The sequence below is a fragment of the Mustelus asterias genome, chromosome 3 (assembly GCF_964213995.1).
Source record: "Mustelus asterias chromosome 3, sMusAst1.hap1.1, whole genome shotgun sequence".
In the NCBI taxonomy this organism is placed as follows: Eukaryota; Metazoa; Chordata; class Chondrichthyes; order Carcharhiniformes; family Triakidae; genus Mustelus; species Mustelus asterias.
The window spans coordinates 35630465-35642667 of NC_135803.1; the positions used below are offsets into that span (position 1 = coordinate 35630465).

At 40.1% G+C, this 12203-nt stretch overlaps 1 protein-coding gene across 2 annotated transcripts in view; it reads left to right on the top strand.

The window, feature by feature from the left end:
* The window catches only part of dis3l2 (DIS3 like 3'-5' exoribonuclease 2), a 248192-nt gene that overhangs the window by 45682 nt on the left and 190307 nt on the right, over window positions 1-12203 (top strand). For both annotated transcript variants that reach the window (XM_078207700.1, XM_078207706.1), the window contains one exon: window positions 3576-3677. In XM_078207700.1, the coding sequence (XP_078063826.1) occupies window positions 3576-3677 (102 nt within the window). The remainder of the gene's footprint in view (window positions 1-3575; window positions 3678-12203) is intronic.

Below are 12203 nucleotides of genomic sequence, written 5' to 3' on the forward strand. Positions count from 1 at the left end.
TATACCCATCTTACCCATGCAACTGTCTAAAACGCTTTTTAAAAGACAAAATTGTACCCACCTCTACTACTACCTCTGGCAGTTTGTTCCAGACACTCATCACCCTCTGTGTGAAAAAATTGCCCTTCTGGACCCTTTTGTATCTCACCCCTCTCACCTTAAACCTATGTCCTCTAGTTTTAGACTCCCCTACCTTTGGGAAAAGATATTGACTATCTAGCTGATCTATGCCCCTCATTATTTTATAGACCTCTATAAGATCACCCCTCAGCCTCCTACGTGCCAGAGAAAAAAGACCCAGTCTATTCAGCTTCTCATAACTCAAACCATCAAGTCCCAGTAGCATCCTAGTAAATCTCTTCTGCATTCTTTCTAGTTTAATAATATCCTTTCTATAATAGGGTGACAAGAACTGTACACAGTATTCCAAGTGTGGCCTTACCAATGTCTTGTACAACTTCAACAAGATGTCCCAACTCCTGTATTCAGTATTCTGACCAATGAAACCAAGCATGCCGAATGCCTTCTTCACCACTCTGTCCACCTGTGACTGCACTTTCAAGGAGCTATGAACCTGTACTGCTAGATCTCTTTGTTCTATAACTCTCCCCAACGCCCTACCATTAACTGAGTAAGTCTTGCCCTGGTTTAATCTACCAAAATGCATCACCTCACATTTATCTAAATTAAACTCTATCTGCCATTCGTCAGCCCACTGGCCCAATTGATCAAGATCCCGTTGCAATCCAAGATAAACTTCTTCACTGTCCACTATGCCACCAATCTTGGTGTCAACTGCAAACTTACTAACCATACCTCCTATATTCTCATCCAAAACATTAATATAAATGACAAATAACAGTGGATCCAGCACTGATCCCTGAGGCACATCGCTGGTCACAGGTCTCCAATTTGAAAGACAACCCTTTACAACCACCCTCCTGTCATCAAGTCAATTTTGTATCCATATAGCAACCTCGTCCTGGATCCCGTGTGATGTAACCTTATGCAACAACCTACCATGTGGTACCTTGTCAAAGGCCTTGCTAAAGTCCATGTAGACAACATCAACTGCACTGCCCTCATCTATCTTCTTGGTTACCCCTTCAAAAAACTCAAATTTATGAAACATGATTTTCCACACTCAGAACCATGCTGACTGTCCCTAATCAGTCCTTGCATCTCTAAATGCCTGTAGATCCTGTCTCTCAAAATACCTTCCAATAACTTACCCAACGCAGATGTGAGGCTCACCGGCCTGTCGTTCTCAGGCTTTTCCCTGCAGCCCTTTTTAAACAAAGGCACAACATTTGCCACCCTCCAATCTTTAGGCACCTCACCTGTGACTATCAATGATTCAAATATCTCTGCTAGGGGACCCGCAATTTCCTCCATAGCCTCCCACAATGTCCTGGGATACACTTCATCAGGTCCCGGGGATTTATCAACCTTGATGCACTTTAAAACTTCCAGCACCACCTTCTCTGTAATACGTATACTCCTCAAGACATCACTATTTATTTCCCCAAGTTCCCTAACATCCATGCTTTTTTCAACAGTAAATACTGATGAGAAATATTCATTTAAGACCTCACCCATCTCTTGTGGATCCACACAGAGATGACCTTGTTGATCCTTAAGAGGCCCTACTCTCTCCCCAGTTACTCTTTTGGCAAATTCTCGATTTCCTGATATGTGGCTATATACCTGAAGCTGCAGCTCATGCTACAAATTTGATGAAGCATTAAAGAATTGTTCCAAGAACAATTATTTTCCTTTATTACATGTATTATTTTAACCTGTCAAGGCCAACAGGTCTCGTCCTAATTTATTTTAGGCCATTTACGCGCCTGGCACTTCTGCTGTTATTAACAATCTGCCAAAGTAATTGCAGCAATCCAAGCACATCTGCCCTACAGAACAGCATTAATCATAAGAAGAAAAGTAATTCCAATCTTTTGGTGAATGCATATACACTCACAATTGCAAATCTTCTTGCTCCTCCCACCCTGTTTTTCAAATTAAAGACAAATAAACTCCATAGTGTAATTCACAGAATCAATACTTGACCAATGTGCACTCAGCGACTGAATCCAGAGCCTCTAATTATTTAGAATAAGTGCTGGGAGAAGAGCTTGGTACTGTCTCCCAGTAGAAATGGAGTTGGTGAGTTCTTTTTATGAGCCGAACTTATAGAACTGCCATTTTTGACTTCCTTTCCTTTCACCACCGCTTTTAGTTAATCGTAATAATGATTAGTTCTAAAATAAGCATATCCTCTTTTATGCTTAAAAAGTAAAGCATATCAGCTTGTACCATCTACATCAAAGTTTTATGGACATGTATACACTGAATGGGGGGGGGGGCGAGGGGGGAGTGGAATCATTCTGTACAGACTAATGTGCAGAGTGCATATATTCTAGTTGGACCCTTTTAGTTTGTGGCTTATGAGGAAACTGGCTTGGTCAGTGGTGAAAATCATCATTCTCCGTCAGAAGATCTTGAATCTAGTTGTGATACTCTTAGTAAATATGGTAATTCTGTCTCTCTCACTTGTGTTACTCCCTGATGGATTAGGAATATTACAGAGAGATAAAGTTCAGTCTACTTGGACTAACTTGTATTTCTCTAGGGGCCAGCTGTATAGCAGTTGCTTGGAACACATTTCATGTTTTTTTAATGGTATCAAGGGATTCAACCTCATTGTTCTCCAGGCTTGTTTGAAGTTCTTGACGTGGATATAGCATATTTTCTACTTGGGTGTAATGACTTGAGGAAATGAGAAAGAATGTGAATTACTTCTCATGGGTACTGTTCTTCCTTATTTGTTTGAAACTTTCAAGATTCTACTGGCTTGGGATAATTACACTAGTTATTAAACATGATTTTGTATACCTGTTGTGTTCTAAAGCATGATGCTGTTTTATGATTTTTAAAAAGTCCTAACAAGACAGTCTAAATAAGATTGTGTGTGCACAGATGGTGGCATGGTGGCACATGGGCAGAATGGTGGCACAGTGGTTAGCATTGCTGCCTCACAGCACCAGGGACCCGGGTTCAGTTCTGGCCTTGGGTGGCTTTCTCTATGGAGTTTGCACATTCTCTCCGTGTCTGTGTGTGTTTCCTCCAGGTGCTCCAGTTTCCTCCCACAGTCCAAAGGTGCGCAGGTTAGGTGGATTGGCCATGGTAGATTGCCCTTTAGTGTCCAAAGATGTGTGGGTTAGATGATAAATGTGTGGGGTTACAGGGATAGGGTTGGGGAAGGGGCCTGGGTAAGATACTCTGTCAGAGGGTCAGTGCAGACTAGATGGGCTGAATGGCCTCCTTTTGCATTGTGGGGATTGTATGATTCAGTCAACTAGCTGCACAGTGCACACACGTCTTAGTGGTTGTGGCCATAGATCATTTCCCCCATAATTTGATAAAATTTCTGTGCATCTATTTCTGGGCAGGGTTTGAAGTCTGTGAAAGTACAATGAATGTCATGTTCAAGGCAGCTAATCTAATATTCTTTGACATCATCTAGGTAATATGGGATGCTTTTGTCGTTAATTCTGTTATACTTTTTCTTTCAGGATGGAAACCGAGATATTTTTATCGATGGTATCATTTCTCGGAATAGAGCTTTGAATGGTGATGTGGTGGTGGTAAAACTCCTGCCCAAGGAGAAGTGGAAGGTAAAGTTTCAGATCTGAAATGAGAAAATAGTATATTTCTTTCTTCTGCCCCATGACCACCAAAAGAAAAACATCCGAGCGTGTAGAAATGTTCACTAGGAATTAGGCAGGATGGAATTGAATCCATGCAACTGGGGTCTCATCTGCCAGCTGGAGAGCCAGAAAATGACCTGCATCACTGCCTTTGGGGAAAGGTGGGCCTTCCCTGGCATCAAGGATCCTGGAGTTTGAAATCCTGCTCCTCCTCTCACCCACCTGAGAGTTCCTGGTGAATGAGAGCAGAGTAAGAAGTCTCACAACATCAAGTTAAAGTCCAACAGGTTTATTTGGCAGCACAAGCTTTCGGAGTGTTGCTCCTTCTTCAGGTGAGTGAGGAGTTGTGTTCACAGACAGAGCATATATAGACGCAAACTCAATTTACAAGATAATGGTTGGAATGCGAGTCTTTACAGGTAATCAAGTCTTAAAGGTACAGACAATGTGAGTGGAGAGAGGGTTAAGCACAGGTTAAAGAGGTGTGTGTTGTCTTTCATTGTTAGCTATCAGACAGTATGTTGGAAAAAGCTTGTCCATGATCGAACAGAAGAATCCACTGTGATTTAAAGACACTGGAAGATTCACTCTGGCAAGGTCAGGAGGTAAAATCACCAAACTGGGCCTTACTGCTGAAAGCTGGTTCAGGAATTCTCAAAAGTCAGAGTAAGAAGACTGTTGATGGTCGCTGGACAGTACAATGAGAGCAGAGCAGCTGTCCATTGCAGGCAGCAGCAATAGGAGCAGTGGCAACTTCAGTGGGAATTCACCCACCAGAGGCCCAGGATCAGTGAGGGACCCCAGGTCACAGAAGACTGAGGGTGGGATGGGGACCATGTTTCAGGAGAAGGGTGATTAGCGGCAAGGGGTTTTATCACCTCCCTCCCTTCCTAATACCAAGTCCCCCTTATTAGGAACAGTGTGTCTAACAATGAGGGACCACAAGCAAACCCGACAAGGTGTTGCTTCTTGAGTTCCCTGCTGCTGGTTCAATATCAGCGGCGGCAGCAGGTGAAGCCCCTCCATGAGCCTTTCTGCCCAGACTTGAAGTTTCAATGCTCATGATTCATGCTTCTATGCAGGTGCTATTATTTTTAGGCTATCAGTGCATCTTCTGTCATCTTCATTAATTTATTGTAGGAAATTTGATGTCTGTTATTGATTTCCTTTTTAAGAAGATAATATAATAAAGAGGGAGTTCTGCCCTTTGAATCTTCTCTGCCACTCATTAAAATCATGGTTGATCTACTACCTCAATTCCATCTCCCTGCACTGTCCCCATTTTTCTTGATTCCTTAGTTTCCAACAATCTAGCACTCTCCACTTTGAATGTACTCAATAACTGAGGATCCACAGCTTCCACGGGTTGAGAATTTCAAAGATTCACAATCCTTTGAGTGAAGAAATTTACTCTCCTCCTCGTCCTAAATGGTTGATCCCTTATTCTAAGATTCTCACCCAGTTCTCCTCACCAGGGTTCTACCTTCGTCGCATTTATCCAGCTTAGGCACCTTAAGAATGTTGTATGTTGCATACACAAATCAAGGTAACACCTGCTATTATGTACAGTTTTTACAATCTCATACCATGTACTGTCATGGAGTCCCACTGCCTGATGGTTGACCCTCCTCTATGGTTTGGTGGGGATGGACTTAGCTTGGGGGTGTGCCTTAGGCTTTGGAGTGATGGGAAAGGGAAGTTGTGGTCCCCCTTGGGACCAAGCGTCCCGTCTTCTGTACTTGGATGCCTCTTCTGCTAAATTCCCCCAATCCACATCATCATCTGTGGTTCCCCCAACATGCCCATATACGCATATCAATCCTCTCTGGAATGGTAGCTGTGATTTCAATCTTTCTATTCCTTCGTGGCATTTTATGTGGTCCACCATCACACTGACTTGCAAAGATCTTCCTTTGTTCGGAGTTAGCTGGACTACACTCCCAGTTACTTGGCCATTGTTACTTTGAAACTGCTATTCAAGTTCTAACAGATTTGTCAAGCACAATTTCTCTTTCAGATCCTGATTGTCCTGATGTAGGATCTTAACTGCCGCTTTAAGATCCATGTTTTCACGGGTTAACTGACATGCCCCTAATTCCACCACATCTTTTGCTCTCACTGCAAGTTCCTTTCTTGGTAAATTCTTTCACATGGACTTGTGAAGATTTTTCCTTTGTTTGGAGTTAGCTGGGCTAAACTCCCAGTCACTGTGGCCATTGTTACCTCGAAACTGCTGCAAGGCAACCAGTCTCACTGAAACTTTGCCTCTCTGATGAGGGTTTCCAATCTTTGTCTCTGAATCTCTAGCCTTGGAAATCTCCCCAAAAATCACTCCAACTCGGACAGCTTCAGTGTCAGCCTCGGTTGGTTTCAATCTCGCCTTCCAAGATTCTGTTCCCCTGGGTTCCCGGGTACACTTGAACAACAACTTACAAGCACACTTTCAGCTCTTTGGCTGTGCCAAGCAGAATACCACTGGGTATTATTTCCACAACAACCCACAGCCTGCAGCACAAAGTCACCAATCTTCAGCTGCCTTCTTAGATCTTCAGGGCCCTGATTACCAGGATTACTCCCCAGCCCATTTCACTTAAAGTCTGTCACCTGCAGTCCTTTTTCTAATTGAAAACTGTTTCTCCCTTTTTCTTAACATAACTGGGACCTGATTCTGTCCTGTGTCTTTTTCCTATTTTTGGGAAACTTCTTGGTTATGGTGCTCCGCACCTGGTTACCTTACCTGGTTGTCTGCACCCTTCTTTTTCCTCCAGGTGCAGGTGTGCAGGCCTGCATCGAATCTGAAGAATGAGGATGTCAAACTGTGCCATGTGCAGCCCCCTCCCACCTGCACATGCATGGGACTCATTGGTACCTGGAGTTCCTGACCTCCAAGATAAGTTTAGGTTTCTTAACATACTGCACATGCGATCCTTTTGTTCTCGTATCTACCTAATATGGCTCTCCTTGGTAACTTTTTGAGGATGGACCAGACTGTTCATAACCATGGTGTTGGACTTGACCCTTGGTTTCTTACCGTATGTCCACAAAATCACCAAGAATACCTACTTCCACATCCACAACATTGCCCGGTCTGGTCCCCACCTCAATTCATCTGTTGCTGAAACTCTCATCCAGACCTTTGTTACCTCTAGACTTGACTATTCTAATGCAATCCTTGGCCTCCAATCTACACCCTCCGTAAATTTAACATTATCCAAAACTCTGCCCCATCATAACTTGCACCATCTTGCTTACCTCTGACCTCTATGCTTGCTGAACTGCATTGGATTTGGGTTGAGCAACAATCCGATCTTCAAATCTTTCGATGGTCTCAACCCCCTTGCCTATCTCTGTCATCTCTTCCAGAACCACAACCCTCGAAGATATGTGTTCCTCCAATTCTGGCCTTTTGAACCCCCAATCTTTGTTGTTGCACCTTTGGTGGGTGTGCGTTCAGGCATTGAGGCTTTAGATTCTGGAATTTCCTAAACTTCTCTACTTCCCTTTCCTCCTTTTAAGATGCTCCTTGCAACCTGTCTTTTTGATCAAGCTTTTGCTCATTTACCCTAATATCTTCTTATGTGAATGGATGTTAAATTTTGTCTGAAAATGCTACTATGAAATATCTTGGAATGTTTTACTTTGTTGAATGTGCTATCTAACTGCTTGATATAGTATTTGTCGCTGTAGTAGTAATAATAAACTGGTTATACTGATATTAGTAGTAAGCTGAATGTTCATGGCAGGACATGAAGGACAAGAGAAGTGGCCTGATTTTTGTTGGACATCTCACCCCATTCGCATAACTAAGATCAAGAGCTTATCAGAATGGAGAATTGGACCTGCTTCCCAATGGAGCATATTTTTGTGTTCAAGCAGTATTTTAAATTATTTTGTTTTTATACTTTTGATCAGTCTTTGCTTGCTCTATTAAAAATACAAACTTCAGAAATTTTCTACCATTCAGTTCTGAACTGATTATTTTTTTCTGAAAATCCAAGTTTGATAGCAGTCTCTTGAAAATTATAATATTACCTATACTTTCAAAATTTGTTGCATTATTTGAAATATGCCCAGTGAAGTACAGATTACAATTTGAGCATTGGTTAAGATTAAGATTTAAACTGTTACTTTGTGAACTGTTGCCTTGAAATACCTGAATTTTAAAAAATCGTATTCATAGATAATACGTTGTGTGTGGAGTCAACCAGCAAAAAGTGCGGTTTGTTTTTGCCAAATAGATGATTGTCATTATAGGCCCATTTGAAATGTCTGTTAAAATTATAGGATTTCTGTGAAAATTAATTTTATGAATGTCAGATTGCGCAGTTGGCCATAAATAACACATAAGTTAACGAGAGTTGCCTGCAACGTTTTAGTCTGCTATTTACAAGTTTTGGCTAGTTTTTCAACTTTACAATGCTAAATTAATTTCAAAGTTACAGAATGGCAGAAGAGCTTGACCATAGAACTGAATAATCATTTCAGAATATAGATTATATTTTTGTACAGCAGGGGGCAGAAAATTTTATTCAAGGTCAAGTGCAGGCAAATGACATGCACGCAATCATGAAATCTGTTGTATTTTGAACAAAACAATATTTTACACTTCTAGTGGTGTCTTTCTTATTTTAGTTGCTTGGGATTGTTCTAGATTCTTGTACAATTGATTTTTAGCATACGTTTATGAAGCATTTTGGGGATTATGTTTTAATATAGCGTTCTTCCTAATTAGAGATACTGCTATAAACACAATCCATCATGGACTAATGAAGTATCTAATATATTTCAAAGTGATTTAAATGCTTCAAAATTGATTATTTACCTAAAACATTAACTACAATAGTAGCTACTGATCAAACAATTTGCTTTGTATTCCAGTTTGAATGCCATTATCCCTATTCTCATTATTTCTCTTAAATTCATATGTTGTTTACCTTGTATCTTTTATTATCTCTGCTGGTGAAGGTGGGCAGAGGTATTGTGTTTGTCCCCATTAGTCTGTTTGTCTGAAAACGATAAATCTCAAAAATTAATGGACAGATTTCAACACAGGGCATGGACCAAGAAGAACTAATTTTTTTTGTGAAATATTTGGATCCTGGAATTTTTTTTAGAGAATTCGATATCACTGAGAGATAGGGTAAATTGACTTTTGACTTTTTTAGAATGTTGTGGATTGTCTCAGCTGTTGTGATGGAATTTGCCACAGCTGTCAAAATGTCGTCAGTTTTCAGAGCAAGTTGGATGTGGATTGTGACATGGAAGCTCTTAATAAAAAGATTTCTTTTTTTAGCTTTTTAGTTACAGAGCATCGACCAGACAAGAAATAGCCTCAACAAAGAGCTGGGCAGCATGGTAGCACAGTGGTTAGCACTGCTGCATCGCAGCGCCAGGGACCCGGGTTCGATTCCTGGCTTGGGTCACTGTGTGGAGGGAGTCTGCATGTTCTCCCCATGTCTGCGTGGGTTTCCTCTGGGTGCTCCAGTTTCCTTCCATAGTCTGAAAGATGTGCTGGTTAGGTGCATTGGCCATGTTAAATTCTCCCTCAGTGTATCCAAACAGTCACTGGAATGTGGCAACTAGGGAATTTTCACAGTAAGGACATTGCAGTGTTAATGTAAGCCTATTTGTGACCCTAATAAAAAATAAATAAATTGTAATAACATTGAGTAAACAGAGCATGGTGGAGTTATGCGCTCGACTGAGTGCTCTTTTCACTTGTTCACTATGTTTTGCTTTTCTCCACTTGAATTAAGGTTTTCGACATGAGTATATATTTATATTTACCTATAATTTAAAAGTCTTTTGTTGTGCGTACAATTTTATCGACATGAAAGTCTTTACTGTTATAGTAGGCAGTGTTGTCTCAAACGTGCATGCCGTATAAGGTTGTGATTGGCTGCAATTAACTTCTTAATTTATCAATTTTATATGAACAACATCAATGTGGGAAAAAATATTGTTGAACGTTTAGTTGCCAACAGAAAATCGAGCAATCAAGTTCCTCAATCTTATTCCAAGCCACCTCTCTTGAATCACTAAGTACCACAAAGCTAACCAATTCAATTTTGAAAGAATTAGACAGAAACAGGCCATTCTGCCTAACTAACCTCTGCTTATGTTTGTAATCCATGATTCTCCTCCCATTTCAGTTACCTCATCTCAAGCTTTCAGCACATCTTTAAATTCTCCTTTCTCTCAAGCAGTGCTCAGTTTTCCTTTTGAAATTAGCTGAGCCATTTGTGTCAGATCACTTACTGTGATAGCAAATTACTAATTCTAGCCATTCTGTGAAGAAATTTCTCCTCCCTAATGGATTTATGAGTAACCATCTTGTATTTCTGATGCTTAGCTTTGGATTCTCCTCCAAGTGGCATTTCTACCTTATTCAACCCATTAATAATTTTTAAAGATCCCCATCGGCTCATCTCTATTTGAGTGGTTCGCAGAGTTTTTGAAGGACTCTTTTTTTAAAAAAATGTAATAACTGAACTCCCATCTAAATTATAATACTTTGGAGTCTATTCTTTGAGTTTAACTGGTGTGTATATGTATATTTATATATATATATATTTTGAAAATTCCCCTCTTGGAACAAGGCTGAACTCACCAAGTGTGATTCTTACTAGAGCTTTTGTTGATCCAGTTTTCACCTGTCATTTTAATGCAAGTTATTCTACTTGGTTAAAAATAGTTTTAATGTAACACGCATACACCCATACAAAATTGCATGTAAGTGTTGCAGTTGTAGTTTGCATCCTGTTTCTGTCAAACTGCGATGCCTGCATTGTAATGTGATAACCAGGTATAAATGTAACATGTATCCAGGATTGAAAAAAAATCATGCTTTATGCAGTTTAAACGATTAAATAAAAAATCTAAGCATTTGGGATGTGGGTTTTTTTTGTAATATGGAGGGAACAAGTTTTCACTCGTGACATGGGGATATTTGAGCTGCTTTGTTGCTTTGAGCACAGTATGGGAATGAGCTCCTCTTTAACGTTGCTCTGTTTTAGAATATCTTGCCAGCAGTCACTTCCTAACCTTATATGTGGACTCTTGAACAAGGTACTGGAAGATGGACAGTACACAAGAGACTGTACTCCAGCATGAGTAGGCAATTTCAGCAGAACAGAGAAGAAAATAGGAGGGAATAAAACTTTTTATGGTTGTTAGTGCATCAGGTCCATGGAAATAACTTAAGATGCTGGTCATTGGAGACTCAACAATGGAAAGGCACATGAAATTCTATACCAAAAAATCTTCAGAAGCAACCACAACGGGAAACAAAGAGAAGTTAAATATATTTTATAATTAAGTAACTAAAATGGGAAAGTTTTATGGAAGGAAGAATAATTAAATCTTTAACAAATCCCATATCTACAATGGAGGTAAATCTTTTCTAATCAATCTCTTGTGATGTTGTACATAGGAAATTGAGAACAAGAATACTTATTAAATGAAACGAGGTTTAGAGAGTGGCAGAATACTGGGCCAGTACATCTAGATGCATTTCAGTTATCTTTTTAAAATCAGAAATGCTACTATTGTTTTTATGTACTTCAATACTATTTGCAATTGAAAATTAAAACTTGCAGCAATTTAGGAAGCCGAGAAGTAGAGTTGATAAGGAATTAGCAGTTTTTCTGCAGGCTGAGGAGTTGGGAAATGCAAAACTGAAGGTTGTGTTTAAGGTGGGACAGGTTTTCACAGGCAGTTTTCATTATAAATGTTGCCAAAAATTTATACTGGGAGACATGTCATAATAGTTTGACAAAACTAGGAAATAGGGTTCTGTAGACAGAAAGAGAACGCAGTCATATATATAAAATACGGCAGTTTTTGGGAGAGAAGAACAATTGAAGGAATTTACATTTTAAAACATTCGTTTGGTAAAGTGGTGGGTAAATAATATTATAATAGTATTTTTGTGAGGGCTGTATCTTTTATTGTCCATGTTGAGAAATACACTTCCTGACATTGTGTTAGCTCACCTGTGCCCAGGTGAAGAGGATGCCTTGCTACCATTGTGGACTCAATTTTGAATTTTCAGTACCCATTATCCTCAGGAAATTTAACTTTGAATTATTTTGTGCTGAGAGAGCTAGGAACTGGTTCAGGCTTCCTGTGCTCATTTTTCATAGAACACTGGCACAGAGGGAGTCAGGATTTTCATCCAGTCTGTTCCAGTCAGAGTGGAATGAACCATGCGCTAATCCAATGCACCATTCAATTTCCCAAAACTCTATAATTTTTAAAGGAATCATTTTGAACTGCATTCTGCTATTTTTGCAATATCCCTCCTCCCCGTATTCCACAGTTAATTTTTGTTTTGAATCCTGCAGCCATGTGATCAGATTAAACTGTGCTGAAATATGTTCCCTCATTCCTTTTGAATATTTTGTTTCATTTTCAAATGGGCGGCACGGTAGCACAGTGGTTAGCACTGCTGCTTCACAGCTCCAGGGTCCCGGGTTCGATTCCCGGCTCGGG